The sequence below is a fragment of the Gorilla gorilla genome, chromosome 23, assembly GCF_029281585.2.
Source record: "Gorilla gorilla gorilla isolate KB3781 chromosome 23, NHGRI_mGorGor1-v2.1_pri, whole genome shotgun sequence".
In the NCBI taxonomy this organism is placed as follows: domain Eukaryota; kingdom Metazoa; phylum Chordata; class Mammalia; order Primates; family Hominidae; genus Gorilla; species Gorilla gorilla.
The window spans coordinates 21,185,751-21,204,918 of record NC_086018.1 but is presented as its reverse complement, the minus strand read 5'-3'; the positions used below and the strand labels follow the sequence as shown (position 1 = coordinate 21,204,918).

Here is a 19,168-nt window from a genome sequence, read left to right as displayed (position 1 = left end):
TTTTTTTTTTTTTTTTGAGATAGCTTCTTGTTGTGTTGCCCAGGCTGGAGTGCAGTGGTGTGACCTCGGCTCATTGCAACCTTCGTCTCCTGGGTTCAAGCGATTCTCCAGCCTCAGCCTCCCAAGTAGCTGGGATCACAGGCGCCTGCTACCATGCCTGGCTTTTTTTTTTTTTTTTTTTTTTTTTAGTATTTTTAGTAGAGATGGGGTTTTGCCATGTTGGCCAGGCTGGTCTCGAACTCCTGGCCTCAAATGATCCGCCCACCTCAGCCTCCCAAAGTGCTGGGATTACAGGCGTGAGCCACTGCACTTGGCCTCTCTCCCTGCATCTTCATGTGTCTTCAACGCCAAGAGGGAGCTTCTGGCCCCTCGGTTAGGGTCGAGGTCCCAGAGGCCCAGGGTCAAGGCTACCGCCGCCTCCCAAGGACGTGCATGCCTGCAAGAGGCTGCATCCAGCAGTCATGGAAGAGGCTCCACTGGGGCCTGCTCTAGTTCCTGCTGGGGAAAGCAAGTGGAGGTGCCCCTTGAAGAAACGGGGATCCCACCAATCTCAGGGGTTCTGTCCTGGCCTGTGGCCCTGGATCGTCCAGCACAGAGCAGACGACGATGGGGAGCAGACGATGCCCTTCTTGGTTGGGGCTGAGGGTGGGCGTCCCGCTTCCCTAAAGGCCTAGCCCAGGGTTCCAGCCACAGGCCCCACTGGGCGCCGCAGCACGGCACCGCCCCGCCCCTCCAGGCCTGGCAATCGCCCTCAACAAAGATGGCGCGGACGACCTCAGGCGCGTCACGCTACCGGCGCGCCACGCGACCTTGCCGCAGTGCTCCTCCCGCGCAGCTCTTATCCCCGTAGACGGCGGCCGAGACGGGGAGCGGGAAGCCTCGCCTGAGGGGCGGCAGTGGCCTGGGCGGCTCTCCGGCTGCTGTTGTATGGCTGCACGTTGGCGCTACCGGACGGGATGCTGTATCCCCGAGCGAGCCCGTCGTGGGAGCGCAAGCAGCTGGACGGCCTCTGAAGCTTCCGCGCCGACTTCTCCGACAACCGACGCCGGGGCTTCGAGGAGCAGAGGTACCGGCGACCGCTGTCGGAGGCGCGGACTCGGGGCAGGGCCAGGAGTCTCCCGGAAGCCCGGCGGTGGCAATGGGGTAAGCTCCGGCGCCCTGAAGCCTCCTTCACCGGAGTGCCCCGGAGCTGGGGGCCCGGAGGAGGTTAAAGGTCAACGGGCTTGGGGGCGCGGGATTGGAGGACGGGAGTACCAGGGGGACCCGCGAGGGCCGGAGCGGTGGAGGCGGGAGGAGGAAGAAGCACTCCTGTCGAGTCCCGTTCCTAGGCGAAGGCTGAGCCCGGGCAGTGTCCTTCTTTCTAATGTTTAATTTTAATTTTTGAAATGCTTTTGAGACCGGGTTTGGCCCTGCTGCCCAGGTGGGAGCGGAGTGGTGCAATCCTAACTTCTGAGCTCAAGCGATTCTCCTGCCCCAGCCTTGCAAGTTACCTGGGACCACCATGCCTGGCTAATTTAAACAAACAAACAAACAAACTTGGTCGGGCTCGTGGCTCACGTCTGTAATCCCAACACTTTGGGATGCCGAGGCAGGCGGATCACCTGAGGCCAAGAATTCAAGACCAGCCTGGCCAACGTGGTGAAACCCCATCTCTACTAAAAACACAAAAATTAGCCGGGCGTGGTGGTGAGCACCTGTAATCCCAGCTACTTGGGAGGCTGAGGCAGGAGAATTGCTTGAACCAGGGAGGCGGAGGTTGCAGTGAGCCGCGATCACGCCACTGCACTCCAGCCTGTGAGACAGAGGGAGACTCCGTCTTAAAACAAAAACAAAATCAATTTTTTTTTTGTTTTTTTTTGTTCGTATTTTTAAGGTATAGGGTCTCACTGAGTTACCCAGGCTCGTCTCGAACTCCTGGCCTCAAGCCATCCTCCCACATTAACCTCTCAAAGTGCTGATTACAGGCATGAGCCACCCAGGCACTGTCAGGCCTGAGAGGCAGGCGCTGCCCAGAGCTGGGCCCGGGGATCGGGAGGAGGCGACAGTTTAGATATTCTGAGGTCAGCTCTGCCAAGGCGGGAAGGTACCTTGGTTTTCACGGTTCAGATAGAGGACAGAATGTGACCTCGGGCCAAGGACGCCACCCCTCTTCCCCTCCTGACTTGGATGTGGTCAGCAGAGAAGTGGGATCCGATGAGGTTTGGGCCGCGTTTGCCTGGTGTACATCCTCTTTTTCTTTTTTTCTTTTCTTTTTTTTTTTTTTTTTTTGTTGAGACGAAGTCTCTCTCTGCTACCCAGGCTGGAGTGCAATGGCACGATCTTGGCTCAGTGCAGCCTTCCGGGTTCAAGTGATTCTCCTGCCTCAGCCTTCTGAGTAGCTGGGACTACAGGCCCACCACACCCAGCTAATTTTTGTATTTTTAGTAGAGATGGGGTTTCACCATATTGGCCAGGCTGGTCTCGAACTCCTGACCTTGTGATCCGCCTGCCTCCGCCTCCCGAAGTGCTGGGATTACAGGTGTGAACCACCGCACCCAGCCTACATCCTCTTTTTCTGACTTTACGGCATTCAGTACAGGAGAAAGAGAGGAGAAGGCTGGGTGCCAGCGTGTGCCCCACTCACAGTGTCCTAAGCAAAGCACCCCCCATCCCCCTAACCAGCCCTCCTCCCTGTGACAGGCAGTGGGCCATCTGCCTCTTAGTCACAGGTCTGAACCTTCTTGCCTCATGCTGGGATGTGCCCCTGGGCTCACCCCTGTCTTGGGAGATACTGGGTCCCATCCGCTCCAAGGAGGAACTCCTGGCCCCACTGGCCCAGGTGTACAAACCGCCCTGGCAGTTGACCTGTCATCAGCAAGTTATCTGTCTGTTCCACCAGGAGTCCCCGCCGTGTGTCAGTGTTTGCGCTAGGCCTGGGGGCGCGGCTGTGCAGTACGCTGGTCCTGGATCCCTTTGGGGGGCCTAGGAGCTGAGCCCAGCCCTTCTCTTCGCAGTCAGGCCCCACCGTGGACATGCCGGTTCCCTCCAGCTTCAACGACATCGGCCAGGGCTGGCGGCTGCGGCATTTTGTCAGCTGGTTGTGGTATGAACGGGAGGTGACCCTGCTGGAGCGATGGATCCAGGACCTGCGCACAAGAGTGGTGCTGAGGATTGGCAGTGCCCACTTCTATGCCATCGTGGTCAGTGCGGCCAGGAGCAGGCAGGGCGGGTGGGTGGGCACAGCTGCTGAACAGCATGGGACCCTCAGCTGCCACCCACAGCCTGTCTCCTGGGGTGGGACGGTGGGGGGCCTTGCCCTGCCCTGGAGGCTGTGCCCTGTGTAGGGGGATAGGTGGCCTGATGTACCCCATTGGGATGTCATTCTTCCCGTCTGGCTGGCAGGCCCCCGATCCCCATGCTGCAGGTTATGTGAGGGAGTGCCCGATAGCAGTGCCCCTCCTCATGCCCTGACCTGCCACCCCCTCCCCATATCTCCTATGTCTGCAGTGGGTAAATGGGGTCGACACGGTAGAGCATGAAGGGGGCTACCTCCCCTTTGAGGCCGACATCAGCAGCCTGTTCCAGGTGGAGCCCCTGCCCCCCCGCCTCTGCATCACTATCGCCATCAACAACACGCTCACCTCCCAGCCCTGCAACCAGGGACCATCTGTACATGACCGACACCTCCAAGTGGGGACCATCCTGCCTCCACTGCACGCACCCACCTTCCCGCCCCACCCTGTGGTCTTCCTGCTAGGGACAGGGTGGCCTTCGCAGAGAGGAGGCCCTGGATCTGGGGAGGCATGTGAGCTGAGGTCAAAAGACCCATGGCAAGGGCCCAGCGAACCACAATTCTCCCGCCCTAGGTATCCCAAGGGTTACTTTGTCCAGAACACAGACTTTGACTTCTTCAACTACGCAGGACTGCTGTGGTCTCTGCTTCTATACACGACACCCACCACCTACATCGATGACGTCACCGTCACCACCGGCATGGAGCGAGACAGTGGTGAGGGCTTCTGGTAAGATCCTCCCTCAGTGGGGCCCAGGGTGGCTCTGTTTGTTCTCTGTTTGGAAAGCTCTCCCAGCATCTCTAAACCTTCATAGGTTCCCATCCACCTACGAAGCTAAAATCCAGGCTGTCTGAGCCAGCATGGGCTCCCGAAATCACCCATGTGGTAGATCTCGCTTGGAGAAGAGGGGTCTGGCCTAACGTCACACAGCTCAGGGTGGCAATCCTGTCCCTTCCCCACGGTGCTGCTCTCACTCTAGCTCCCCTTGCTACACATCGTGCTCAAGGAACAGGCAGCTTCGAGGGGCCGGGTGCGGTGGCTAACGCCTGTCATCCCAGCTCTTTGTAAGGAGGACTTGGTAGGAGGATCACTTTAGGCCAGGAGTTTAAGACCAGCCTGGGCAACATAGCGAGACCATCACCACAAAAAATTAAAAACCGCCAGGCATGGTGATGCATGCCAGTAGTCCCAGCTGCTGAGGCAGGAGAATCTGTTGAGCCTGGGAGGTCAAGGGTGCAGTGAGCTGTGACCACGCCACTGCACTCTGGTCTGGGCAACAGAGGGAGACCCTGTCTTTTTTATTTTTATTTGTTTTTAAGCTAGAGTCTCACTCTGTAGGAGCCCAGACTGGAGGGCGCTGGTGCAATCTTGGGCTCACTGCAACCTCCACCTCCCGAGTTCAAGTGATTCTCCTGCCTCAGCCTCCCGAGTAGCTGGGATTACAGGCACCTTCCACCACATCCAGCTAATTTTTGTATTTTTTTTTAGCAGAGATGGGGTTTTACCATATTGGCCTGGTTGGTCTTGAACTCCTGACCTCAGATGATTCACCCGCCTCGGCCTCCCAAAGTGCAAGGATTACAGCTGTGAGCCAGCGCGCATGGCTGGAATACCCTGTCTTTAAGAAAAAAAAATTTTTTTTAATTTTTTTATTTTTAAATATATCTTTTTCCTTTTGTGAGATGAGGCCTTGCACTGTTGCCCAGGCTGGATGGCAGTGGTGCGATGATTGACAGCTGTTGTGGGGCCGCAGTTGTAAGTTTCAAAGAATTTAGGCTGGGTGTGGTGGCTAATGCCTGTCATCCGAGCACTTTGGGAGGCCAAGGTCGGCAGACCGCTTGAGCTCAAAAGTTCGAGACCAGCCTGGGCAACATAGTGAGACCCTGTCTCAAAAAGAATGAATAATTAAAATAAATAAAAAAGAATTTAAATAAGAAATCACACAGCAAAGGTGATGCAGCATAGAGCAATTTATTGTAAAGGGAAAAGTATTTTGCAAGTTAAGTGCAGAATAGCCCGGGCACAGTGGCTCATGCCTGTAATCCCAGCTACTAGGGAGGTTGAGATGGGAGAACTGCTTGAACCTGGGAGGTGGAGGTTGCAGTGAGCTGAGATTGCAACACTCCATTATATAATCCCAGGTACTCGGGAGGCTGAGACAGCCTGGGTGACAGAGCGAGACCCCATCTCAAAAAAGATCGTGAAGTCCAAAATACACGGTTCACCCTGAGAGAGGATTCAGGGCAGGCTGCTCGTAAGGATGAGAGAGCGCTGATTATTACTGGGGAAACTCCCTTTCTGGGAGTCTTCCATGATGAATTCCTAAGGAGTTGGAAGAGGTGTTACTCTAAGCACGTTCTGGGTCATCCTCTGGGTGCACATGGGCTGTAGCTGTACATGCTTATTCACACATCACATGTCTCAGCGCCGTGGTTGGCACGTCCGAAGGACACGGTCACTTCCTTGACTACCTACCCTGCCTCAAGATCGTAGCTCGTTGCAGCCCCAAACTCCTGGCTCAAGCAATCCTCCCACTTCAGCCTCCCAAGTACCTGGGGCTGATGGGACTGCAGGCACACACCACCACGCCCAGCTAATTTTTGTTATTTTTTAGGGAAGATGTGGTTTCTCTATGTTATCCAGGCTGGTCTTGAACTACTGGGCTGAAGTGATCCTCCCTCTTCAGCCTCCCTGTGGTGGTGTGTTGGGATTACAAGTATGACCACTGCCCCTGGCCAAATACATGTTTTTTTTTATGTTTGTTTTTTGTTTTTTTGAGACAGAGTCTTGTGCTGTCACCCAGGATGGAGTGGTGCAGTGGTACGATCTTGGCTCACTGAAACCTCCGCCTCCCAGGTTCAAGTAATTCTTCTGCCTCAGTCTCCCTAAAGTAGCTGGGATTACAGGCGTGTGCCACCATGCCTGGCTAATTTTTGTATTTTTAGTAGAGATGGGGTTTCACCATGTTGACCAGGCTGATCTCGAACTCCTGGCCTCAAGTGATGCGCCTACCTCAGCCTCTGAAAGTGCTGGGATTACAGGCATGAGCCACCATGCTCAGCCTGTTTCCTTAAATTTCTTTACAAAAATTTACCCTATGGTAAAGGTGTACTACCAGAAGGTAGAATGAGACACTTTGGTCCATGCGTACATTGTGTAATGATGAAATCAGGGTATTTAGCATCTCTCTTGCCTCATAGAGTTATTATTCCCTTGAGGTGAAGACATTCAGTATCCTCTTTTTCTAGCTTTCTTGAAAAGTACGCTCTGATAATGTTAGACCTGGTCACCCTGCTGCTGTGGAATAGAACTACAGGTTTCATTCCTCTCACGGAGTATGTAACTTTATGCCGTTTCCAATCTCTGACTATGCCCCACCTTTCAACCCCCACCCGTGGTAAGAACAGTTATGCTTACTAGTTCTATGAAAGAAAGTTTTGTGGATTCCTCCTGAGTGAGAAAATGTGATGTTTGTCTTTATGTAGTTTATTTCTTTCTCCTTTTTTCCTTTTTTTTCAGATAGTGTCTGGCTCTGGTTGCTCAAGCTGGAGGGCAGTGGTGCAATCTCAGCTCACTACATCCTTGACCTCCCGGGGCTCAGGTGATTCTCCCACCTCAGCTTCCCGAGTAGCTGGGACTTTTGAGAAATGTCTCTTCCGGTTCATTGCCCAACTTTGGCTGGGTTACCTGGTTTTGCATGTGTTTTTACTAGAGATAGGATTTCACCATTTTGGCCAAGCTGGTCTGAAACTCCTCACCTCAAGTGATCCACCCGACTTGGTCTCCGAAAGCACTGGGAGTACAGGTGTGAGCCACAGCAGCCGGCCTCATTGCATCTTCTAGGTGTTCTTTGAAAAAAATGTGTTGACTGCGTACAGGTGTGTGTTTAGGTTCTCTTACGTCCCTAGGTTCGTGGATTCATTTTTATGCCACTACTGTAGTTTTTGGATGAGTGGAGGTTTTACTTGTAATTTGAAACTGGGGAGTGTGCGGCCTCCAATTGAGTTTGTATTCCCTAGGATTGCTTTGCATATTCAGGTTCTTTGGGTCTTTGGTGGTTCCATGTGAATTTTTAGCCATGTATCGTTAACATTTCATAAAACGTTTGTTTCATACTTCATGTCCAGAATTAGGGGTGCATTGGGACATTGTGATACTTGTTTGTATACCTTGAGTATGGATAAAATCAGGGAGTTTCCCATGCTTGTGACCACGTATAGGTTTTATATCTTCGATGTGTGAACATTCAGTATCCTCCTTGGTAGCTGTTTTGGAAAATGGCATGATCATGTTGTTAAGTATCGTCGCCCTGCTTTGGAGTGGAATACCAGAATGTATTCCTCTCCTGTAACTCTCTGTATACCTATTGTGTACCTATTGCCAATCCTTGGTATCCTCTCCTCCAGCTAGCCTGTGGTGACCACTGCTGTATTTCCATCTTCAGTCAGTTAAATTTTTCAGCTCCTACATGAGTGAGAACATGCAGGCTTGGTCTTAGTCTGCCTTTCTGATTTGATTGAACATAGTATCTCCAGGTGCAGCCATGTTGCTGGAAATGATAGGATTCCATGAATTTTGATGGCCCAAAATTATCCCATTGTGTCTGTGTACTAGAGATTCTTCATCCCTTCATCTGTGGATGGACAGGTAGGCTGATTTCTTATCTTGGCTTTTGGGCATAGGGCTGAATTCCACCTGGGATGACAGATAATCTCTTCCATGTCCTGATCATGTGCTCTGTGTATATACCTAGGAATAGAATTGCTGGAGAAAACGGTAGTTGAAGTTTTAGGATTTCAAGGAACACCCAAGTGGTTTCTTTAGTGTGCGTACTGTTCACCATTTCCCACCAACTGTGGAGACAAGTTCCTCCTCTGGAAATCCACACCTTGATTTTTTTGTGCTTTAGTGTTTCAACTTTTTTCTTGTAGCATCCATTGCATGTAGAGTGAGGTGGAATCTTGAGTGTGTTTTTGATTTTTGTGTGTGTATGATAAGTGGTACTTGCTAAGTTATTGTGAATTTGTTTTTAATTTGTTGTGTAGGACTGGATGGAGGACCTGAAGACGTGAGGTGGAGGCACAGGTAGAAGAGAAGATTCTCACCATCGCTGATTCACACAAAAGCGTAAGTGAAAATCACACTGAAGATTTCATCTCACTGCAGTTAGAATGAATACTACCAACATTTGATCGCAGTTTTGTTTCTGTAGAGTATGTGTGTGTGTATGTGTGTATATATATATATACACACACACAAACACACACAACCGTAAGAGTGCAAGGGACATTTTGACATGTATATGTAGCATCATGATCAAATCATCATATCTGGCATCTCTGTGACCTTCCATCATTGTTACTTCTCTGTGGAGACAATATTCAGAACCGTATTTTCCAGCTGATTTTGAAAAATTTTTGTAGATTCTGTTGACCCTAGTCACCTAGTCACCCTGCTGTGTAACAGAACACCAGAATGGATTCCTCATATCTGAGCGTCACTCTGTACCCATTACCCATCCCTGCCCAGGCTCCCTGCTCTCCCCAGCCTGTAGTAACCCCTATTGGAAGTTCTGCTTCTAGGAGACAATGTGTTTTGGATTCCATATGCCTGATGTCATGCAGTGTGGGTCTCCCTAGCAGACTCATTTCATTTCACCTAATTGTCTTCCAGATTTCTCCAAGTGGTTGTAGATGACATGATTTCCCAAAGTGTTAGAGCTGAAGTGTGTTTCCTTGTATATATATATACTGTGGTTCCTTTATCCCTTCATCTGTGGATAGACAGGTAGGTTGATTCCACATCTTGGCTATTGTGACTAGTACTTCAGGACACATGAAAAGGCAGATAACACAGGGATTTCATTTTCTCTAAACATGTAGCCAGTGGTGGGATTGTTAGCTGGAGTGGCAGTTGTACTTTAACCTTTAGTTTTTTTTTTTAAAGACAGAGTCTTGCTCTTGTTGCCCAGGCTGGAGTGCAGTGGCGCGATTTCGGCTCAATGCAACCTCCGCCTTCCGCGTTGAAGCGATTCTCCTGCCTCAGCCTCCCGAGTTGCTGGGAATACAGGCATCTGCCATCACGCCTGGATAATTTTTGTATTTTTAGTAGAGACGGGATTTCACCATGTTGGTGAGGCTGGTCTCGAACTCCTGACCTCAGGTGATCCACCTGCCTCGGCCTCCCAAAGTACTGAGATTACAGGTGTGTGCCACTGTGCCCAGCCTACCTTTTACTTTTTTAAGGAACTTCCAAAAGTTTTTTATAGAGTGTATAGTAATTTTCATTTCACAAAGAGTGTAGAAGATTTTTTTTTTCCTGCAAGTCTACACTGATCATTGCCTTCAACAATTTTGATTTTTGTCTTTTGTAATACTCATTCTAAGTGTAATTAGATGGTAACCGAGTATGGTTTTGATTCACATTTTTGTGAGGATTAGTGATATTGAGAAACTATCTCCTGTGAGTCAATTTCCTGCCACCTTTTCACTCAGGTCTATTTAGATCCTCTTACCTTGGATATTTGTTGTTGTTGTTGTTGTTGTTTTACACTTAGTCATATTAGTTTACTGTATGTAGTAGATAACAACCTCTTTTCAGGGGTAGGATTTTTTATAGTTTCTCTCAGTCTTTAGGATGCCTTTTTTTGTTTGTTTGTTTCATTGTTTTCTTTTCCCTGTAGAAGTTGCAAAGTGTCCCTAGTCTCATATGGTTATAGTTGCATATGTTAGCAGTGATTTTTGTGTTTAACACCCTACTTCCACAAAACACAGAAATGTGCGTGCATGCACGCACACACACACACGCGCACACACGCACAGCCATGCCTTGCATTGTCTGTGGGTGTTTTTTTTTTTAGTGTTATGATGCTTTTTTACCTTTTGCAGCCTGTTTGCATAGATACAGGTTTCCTAAAATATACACCTGCTCTCTGTTTTCTTATAGGACCTTTACAGTTTCAAGATTGAGTTTAGGTCTTTAATTCATTTTGTGTTGATTTTGTGTATCGTGCATCGTAAGGGCTCTATTTCAGTGTTTTACCTGTGGATATTCAGTCTTCTCAAAATCAATTGAACCAGACTCTTCCTTTCCCATTGTATCTTTCTGGGGTTTTGAAAAATGTATTCCTTACATATCATGTTGGATAGAGTATTTGGCTGCCTCATTCTGTCACTTAGGTCCTCGTTCTGTGTTTGTGACAGTCATGGATTGTTTGGATAACTACAGATTGTTTTTTCATTTATTATTTTCTTGGGTTCTTACCTTGGATTTTTCTTTTAATGCTTTCTACTCTCATTATTAGAGTTTAAAAGGTACATATGCAAGTTAGTTACATCTGTTCATTGCATGACACTGAGACTTGGGGTCCCAACAACCACGTAACCCAGGCAGTGAGCAGAGGGCCCACAGGGTGGGTGTTCAGCACACTCTTCCTCTCCCGTTTTTTTATTGGTCTGGTGGTCATTCCAGGTGTCTGTTGTTCTCTTCTTTATGTTTGAGTCCATTCAAAGTTTAGCTTTGAATGCCACTTATAAGTGAGAACATGTGGCATTTGGTTTTCTATTTGGGCCTTAGTTCACTTACGACAGTGGCCTGCAGTTTCCATGTTCTGGGCTCAGGTGATCCTCCCACCTCAGCCTCCTGATTAGATAGGACTACAGGTGCCCACCACCACATCCAGCTAATTTTTGTATTATTGTAGAGATGGGATTTCACCATTTTTCCCAGGCTGGTCTCGAATTCCGGACTTAAGCCATCCACCTGCCTCGGCCTGCCAAAGCGCTAGAATTACAGGTGTGAGCCACTGTACCGGCCTCTCATCCACTGTTGATGGCTAGGTTGATTCCATGTCTTTGACATTGTGAATAACACTGCTGTGAACATACGAGTGCCTGTGTCTTTTGGATAGAAGGATTAACTTTCCTTTGGGTAGATGCACAGGAGTGGGCTTACTGGGTGAGATGGTAGTTCTGTTTTCAGCTCTTTGAGAAATCCCCGATCTGCTTTCAGTGGTGTCTGTACTAGCTTTCATCCCACCCGGAAGTGTACCAGCGTTTCCTTTCCTCGGCTGCCTCACCAGCATGTGTTCTTTGCTTGCGTGGTCCTCACCATTGTGACCTGCGTGGGATGGCATCTCGTCATGCTTTTGATTGGCAGCTCTCTGATAATGAGTGAGTTTGAGCATGTTTTCCTATTTGTTGGTTGCTTGTACATCGACTTTTGAGCAGTGTGTGTTCACATCCCTTGCCCGTTTATTAATGGGATATTCTTTTTCTGTTTATTCCCCTGGTTGACTTGTTGAAGGGCCTTGTAGATTCTGCATGTTAGATGTTGGTCAGATGCACAGTTTGGGAACATGTTCCATTCTGTACGCCGTCTGTTTACTCTGTTGGTAGTCTCTTTTGTGCAGCAGCTCTTTCAGGTGTTAGGTCTGACTTGTCAATTTTTGTTTTTGTTGCCTTTGCTCTTCAGGACTTAGCCATCTAAATGCTTTGCCAAAGCCTATGTGGAGAAGGATATTTCACAAGTTTTCTCATAAGATTTTAATAGTTTGAGTTTTTACGTTTAAATCTTTCATTCATCTTGATTTCCTCTTTGTGTCTGGTGAGAGGGAGGGCCCAGTGTTATTCTTCTGCACCATTGATAGCCACTTACTTCAGCACCATTGATTGAATAGGGTGTCCTTTTCCCTTTGCTTACTTTTGTGGATTCTGTGTTAGATCAGATAGTTTTCAGTGTGTGGTTTTACTTCTTGGTCCTCTCTTGTGTTCCACTGCTCTGTGTGGAAGCGGGTCCCTAGCTTTTCCATGAAATTTGAAATCAGGGAGTGATGTATCCGGTGTAGTCTGGATGTCTCAGGGTTGCTGAGGATGAAACTCAGGGCGCTTCATGGTCCCACGTGAATATTAGCATCGTGTATTTCTATTTCTTTCGACAAATGTGTTCCATAGTAAAGGAACAGTACAATGAGAGGGTAGAGTGGGGCATTATGGTCCATGCATACATTGTGGAATGATGAAGTCAGGGTACTTATTGTTTCTGTTACCTTCTCCCATTGTTTATTCCTTTATGGTGAGAACCTTCAGTATTCTCCTATCAAGCTGCTTTGAAAGTGATGTGCTGATACTGTTAACTGTGGTCACCCTGCAGTGGAATAGCACAACAGAATTTTCTTCCTCTCATTTATGTGTAACTTTGTACCCATTTACAGTTCCTGCCCATTACCCCTCTTTTCCCCCAATCTCTGGAATCCAATATTGTCCTTGCCAGGTCTTTGAGATAGAGTTTCTCAGATTCTGCATGAGTGAGATGACTCAAGGTTTGTTTCTCTCCCCCTCGCTCATTTAATTTACCATCATGTCCTCCAGGTGCAACCGTGTGGTTCCCCATGATATGATTTCATTGTGGTTTTCTGTCTGAAGAGTATCCCAGTGTGTACATGTGGAGCAGCTTCTTTATCCCTTCATCTGTGGATAAGCAGGTAGGTTGACTGCTTATAGTGGCTCTTGGGAACAGTGCTGGAATCCCCATGGGTGGGTAGATCTATCTTTGGTGTCCTGATTTCAATGGCTTTGAGCGTATTCCTAGTAGTAGAATTGCTGGTTGAAATGGTAGTTGGAGTCTTTTAAGGTTTGGAGGAACCTCCAAGTGGTTTCTGTAGCGTGTGTACTAGTTTACCTTCTCACAAACTGTGGAGAAGAGTCTCTCTCTCTCTCTCTCTCTCTCTCTCTGTCTGTCTGTCTCTCTCTGGAAACACACACCAGCATTTGCCTTTCTTTCAATGTTTTTTGTCTTTTTTTGTAAGACTCATTCCAGTTAGAATGAGATGGTATCTAAGTGTGGTTTTGATTTACATTTTGCTTGTGGTGAGTGATGTTTGCCAAGTTAATGTGAACTTGTTTCAATTTAATGTGTAAGACTGGGCAAAGGACCTGAAGACCTGAGATGGATGCACAGGTAAAAGATTCTGAATCAACATTATTGATCCTCACGAGAAGTCAAAACCACACTCAGATATCATCTCACTCCGGTGAGAATGAATGTTACCAGAATGGGATAGCAATTTCATTGCCGTAGAGTATGTGTGTATAACCAGCTGCTGTAAGGGACAATTTGATCTATGTATAAGTGGCATCATAATGAAGTTGCAGTGTCTAGCATCTCTGTGAGCTCAGAGTTATGATTTCTCTGTGGAGAGAATATTCACAACTGACCTTTGTAGCTGTTTTGAAAATTTTGGTTTTCTGTTCTTGCTTTTTGTTCATAATGGCCTACGGCTCTGTCCGTGTTTCTAGTAAGGGCATGGATTTGTTTTTTATGGCTGTGTAGCATTCCGTGGTGTGTATATACCACATTTCCTTTCTCTGATCCACTGCTGATGGGCACCAAGGCCGATTCCATGTCTTTACCATTGTGAGTAGTACTGCCATGAACAGACGAGTGCATGTGTGTTTTGGGTGGAAGGATTTTCCTTTGGGTAGATCCTTAGGAGTGGGGTTGCAGCGTGGGGTGGTAGTTCTCTTTTAAGTTCTTTGAGAAATGTCCACACTACTCTCCAGGGGGTCTGAACTAGTTTGCATTTCCCCCAACAGTGGACCTGCATTTCTTTGCTCATCTGCCCCTCCAGCCTCTGTTGTTGTGGACTGTGTGTCATAATTGCCATTCTGACCAGTGTGAGATGGTATCTCCGTATGTTTTTGATTTGCATTTCTCTGATGATCAGTGAGATCGAGCATGTTTTCATGCTCATTGGTTACTGGTACACCTCCTTTTAAGTGTGTGTTCATGTCCCTTGCCCATTTATAAGTTGTTTTTTTTTTTTTTTTCTGGTTTTATTTGTTTAAGGTCTTTACGATAAATCCTGGATATTAGATGTTTTTCAGATGCATAGTTGGGGAATATTTTCCCTCATTCTATAGGCTGTCTGTTTACTCTGTTGGTAGTTTCTTGTACTGTGCAGCAGCTCTGTTGTGCATTAGGTCTCACTTATCAGTAATTGTTTTTGTTGCCATTGGTTTTGGGGACTTGACATATAAATGCTTTGCCGAAGCCTCTGTCGAGAAGGGTATTTACTAGATCCTGTGCAGGATTTTTTTATAGTTTCAGGTCTTGGATTTTTATGTATTTATGTATTTATTTAGAGACCGAGTCTCACTCTGTCATACAGGGTGGAATGCAATGGAGCGATCTCGGCTCACTGCACCCTCCACCTTCCGGGTTCAAGTGATTCTCCTGCCTCAGTCTCCCAAGTAGCTGGGAGTACAGGCACATGCCACCATGCCCGGCTAAGTTTTGCTTTTTTAGTAGAGACGGGATTTCACCATATTGGCCAGGGTGGTCTTGAACTCCCCGACCACAAATCATCTGACCACTTCTGCCTCCCAGAGTGCTTGCATTTCAGGCATGAGCCACCGTGCTCAGCCTGGGATTTTGCATTTCAATCTTTGATTCATTTTGAGTTGCTTTCTGTACATGGTGAGACACAGGGGCCCAGTGTTATTTCTTCTGCATCCAGCTAGCCACTTATCCCAGCACCACTTACTGGTAGGGAGTCCTTTCTCCATCGCTTATTTTTGTTGATTTTTTTCAAGCATCAGATGGTTTCAGTTGTGCGGGTTTATATCTGGGTCTTCTAATCTGTTCCACTGCTCTGTGGAACCAGGTCCCTAGCTTTTCAGTGAAAATGCCAAGCCATTACATTGTCTATGGATGTTTTCTTAGAGTGTTTCCTTTGTTTTAATGTTTTGTTTATACCTTTAGCAGGCTGCGTGCATGGATTTCTTTTCTAAAATACATGCGCACCCTGTTTTCTTGTGGGAGTTTTGTGGTTTCAGAATTGAGTTTTAGGTCTTTAATGTATTTTGCATTGATTTTTGTGTTGCGTGACATAAGGGTCCTATTTCAGTGTTTTGTATGTGAATATTCAGTTTGCTCAAAATCATCTATTAAACAGTCTCTTTTTCCCATTGTGTCTTTTTGGTGTTCTTTTGAAAAAATGTGTTCACTATATGTAAATTGGGGTTGAGTATTTGGTTTACTCATTCTGTCCACTTTCTTAGTTTATGCCAATAAAGGATTGTTTGGATAATTATAAAAGCTTGTGTTTTTCATTCATTTTTTTAGCTTCTAAGTGTATTTTTTAACATAATTTCTACGTTTATTATAGACTAAAGGGTACAAAGGCAGATTAGTTACTGCCTTTGGTATACTGCATGCCACTGAGACTTGGGGTCCCAGGGACCTTATCACGCAGGGAACAGGTGCACCCACCGGGTAGGTCTTTAGCACATACCTTGTGCCTTCTTTTTCGTCTGATAGTCACCAGTGTCTGCTGTTTTCCCTTTACGGTAGGGTGTATTCAATTTTAGCTCCACCTTGTAAGTGAGAACATGTGTCATTTGGTGTTCTGTTTTTTCCTTATTTCTCTTTAGATAATGGCCTCCAGCTCCTTTCATGGTGCTGCCAAGGACATGATTTCCTTCTTTTTTGTAATGGCTGCCTAGTTTTTTGTGGTATATATGTACTGCATTTTCCTTTTCTGATCCACTGTTGATGGGTACCTAGGTTGATTTCACGTGTTTGCCATCGTAAATAGTGCTGCCAAGACCGTTGGTGTGCATGTGTGTTTTGGTCAGAAGGATTCATCTTCCTTTGTGTATATCCTAGTGGTGGGATTGCTGGGTCAGATGGTAGTTCTGGTTTAAGTTCTTTGAGCAGTCTCCGAAGTGCTTTCCATGGTGTCTGAACTACTCTGCATTTTCACCAAAAGTGGACCAGTGTCCCCTTTCTCTGCTGCCACACCAGTGACCTTTTTTTTTTTTTTAAACTGTGTAATCGCCATTCTGACCGGTGTGAGATGATATCTCCTTGTACTTTTGATGTATATTTCTCTGATAGTTAAGTTGAGCATATTTTCAGATTTGTTGGTTGCTTGTACGTCATCTTTCAAGAAGTGTGTGTTCATATCCATTGTCTATTTATTAGTTATTTGGGGGGTTTTGCTAATTGATTTCTGTAAGGTCTTTAAGGTAGATTCTAGATATTAGAACCTTGGTGAGGTGCATAGTTTGGGAACATTTTCTCTCATGCTGTATGTTGTCTGTCTACTCTGTTGGTAATTTGTTGTGTTGTGCGGTGGCTCTTCAGTGTATTAGGTCCCACATGTTGATTACTGCTTTTGTTGCAGTGTCATGTGGGGTCTTAGGCATGTAAAATGCTTTGTCAAAGCTGATATAGGGTCTCTTAAAGGATTTTTGTACTTTGAGGTCTTCCATTTACATCTTTCATTCATCTGAGTGAACTTTTGTACATGGTGAGAAGTAGAGGCCTAGTGTTACTTACTCTTCTGCATATGGCTCGCCACTTACCCCAAGACTATTGAAAAGGGAGTTCTTTCCCCGTTACTTATCATTGTGTATTTCATCCAAAATCAGGTGGTATGAGGTGTGTGGGTTTACTTCAGGTTCTCTTCCACTCATCCATGTGGAAGCAGGTCCCTAGAGTTTGAGTGAAATTTCAAATCAGAGAATGTGATGCATCCAGTGTAGTTTGGATTTCTCAGAATTGCTTTGGAAATGCAGGGCATTTCCTGGTGTCACATGAACTCCAGCATTGTTTATTTCTGTGTCCTTAAAACCAATTTGCTCTGTAGTAAAGGTATACAGTTAAAGAGTAGAGTGGGACATTTTGATCATGCATATATACCTTGTGTAATGAGGAAAGCAAGGCATTGACTCTCTCTGTTACCTTGTGTAGTTATTATTTATTAGTTCTCTGTGGTTGCAATATGCAGAATCCTTCTTTTCAGCCTTTTTTGGAAAATATGGTAGGATACTGTTAACTCTAGACACCCTACTGTGGAGTAGAACAGCTGAATTTATTCCTGTCATCTGAGTCTAACATTGTATCCATTTCCCAGTTCCTGCCCGGACTCCCCAACCCCCCACCTCTCTTCACCACTGTGGAACTTTCTAGTTCTAGGAGATAAAGTCGTTTAGAGAGAAAGTTGATCTCATTCTCACATGCATGAAATCATGCCGTGTTTGTCTGTCTCTGCCTGACTCATTTTGTTGAAGGTCATGTCCTCCAGGTTTCTGCACGTTGCTGCAGATGACATGATTTCATGAATTTCTGTGGCCGAAGAGGATTCCACTGCGTGCTGCAGTTTCTTTATCCCTTTATCTGTGCATGAACAGGTAGGTGGATTGGATACCTTTGCTATTGTGAGTAGTGCTTCAGTCACCATAGGAAGGCCTATATCTCTTCAACATAACAGATTCCATGCGCTTTCCGTATATAACCAGTGGTGGGATTGCTAGGTGAACGGGTAGTTATAATGTGAAATGTTTAAGGCACCTTCAACTGCTTCGCTTCATGTGTCTAGTAATGTACCTTCCCACGAATAGTGTATAAAAGTGTCTTTTTCTGCGTTTCTACGTTGGCCACTGCCTGTGAACGTATGGGTTTTTTGTTGTTTTTGGTAAGTTTCATTCTAATTAGAGTGAGAGGTATCTGAGTGTGGTTTGCACTTAGACATTTGTGTGAGGATTAGTGAAGTTGAGCAACTTCTCTTTGACCTGTCAGTCAATTTTGTGTTTTCTCTTCAGATGTGCCTGTTCAGGTTCTTTGCCCAGTTTTAGCTTGGGTATTAGGTTTTGTTCATTTTTCCAGTTAAGAGCAGTGTTAGTTTCTTGTACATGTTAGATAACAACCCCTTTCACAGATGATTCTGCTGAACTTTTTTCAATCTGTAGGATGCCTTCTTTAATGGTTCATTGTTTCTCTTCCCCATGCGGAAGCTCTAAAATGACGTTTAGTCCTATGTGTTTGTATTCACATTTTTGTTTTCCATCCAAAAAGAACAAAAAATAAGAAAAAGTATTGCCAAATCAATTGCATGGTCAAAGGGTTTCTTGCCATAAATAATTTTTGGTTTTCTTTTCTTTCTTTTTTGCAAACTGCGTGCATAGATACAAGTTTTGCCGAAATAGAAACTCCCGCTTTTCTTATAGGAGCTTTGCGGCTCCAGGATTGGATTTAGGTGTCTATTTTGTGTTGATTTGGGGGTATTACATGTTTCAGACCCTGAAACGTTGATTTCTTTGGCTTGTTTTTGTCTGATATCCCACAGTGGGGGTTGTGTTCAAATTAAGCTGTGGGACATCCTTTAGATACTGGGTTCAAACAGTTCTCACCTTCCTTGATGTTCATTTAGGGGAGAGGTGTCAGAAGGTCTGGGAAGATCCACAGTGGAAAAAGTTTATCTGTATTTCGTGGAGACTGATGGCCAGCTCCCTTCTGCCCAGGACTTCTGGAGAAGGCCAGCCCTACCACTTGCTTAAATACCTCCCATCTCCAGCCCTTCAGTAAATATTTAAGTGATTTGTTAAATATTTAAACCTTAAGAAAGTTGAGTAATCCAGTGGAACTTGAATTTAACTAGAATTTAAGTTTGAGAGTAGCTGGTCAGTAGAACAAATGTGACATACTATGGGTGACATAGATTGGGTGACATACTATGGCTTTTAAGTTTGAGAGTAGCTGGTCAGTAGAACAAATGTGACATACTATGGGTGACATAGATTGAGTGACATACTATGGCTTTTAAGTTTGAGAGTAGCTGGTCAGTAGAACAAATGTGACATACTATGGGTGACATAGATTGAGTGACATACTATGGCTTTTAAGGGGTTTTGTTTTGTTCTGTTTGTTTTCTTAAACAGAGTTAACAATAATTTGAATAAAGAAGGAAAACATTAAATGCTTGGCATGTGTAATGTGAATGCTATTCCATCACTTGTTCAGCCATAGCCTCAATTTGACATGCTAGGCTATGAATCCTAAAGACTGGTATATGGTTACCGCACTGGAGTTACTTTTCTCATTCCAACAACTAC

At 46.0% G+C, this 19,168-nt stretch overlaps 1 protein-coding gene across 1 annotated transcript; it reads left to right on the top strand.

Moving 5' to 3' along the window:
- Positions 1 to 461: 461 nt before the first annotated feature.
- Positions 462 to 19,032, top strand: LOC101145823 (uncharacterized). The gene is made up of 6 exons (XM_063704706.1): positions 462 to 645; positions 737 to 1,143; positions 2,994 to 3,179; positions 3,902 to 4,001; positions 8,318 to 8,399; positions 12,641 to 19,032. Exons 1-5 carry the CDS (start codon positions 462 to 464, stop codon positions 8,359 to 8,361), a joined length of 921 nt encoding a protein of 306 aa, XP_063560776.1. The 3' UTR covers positions 8,362 to 8,399; positions 12,641 to 19,032.
- The last annotated feature ends 136 nt before the right edge of the window (positions 19,033 to 19,168 follow it).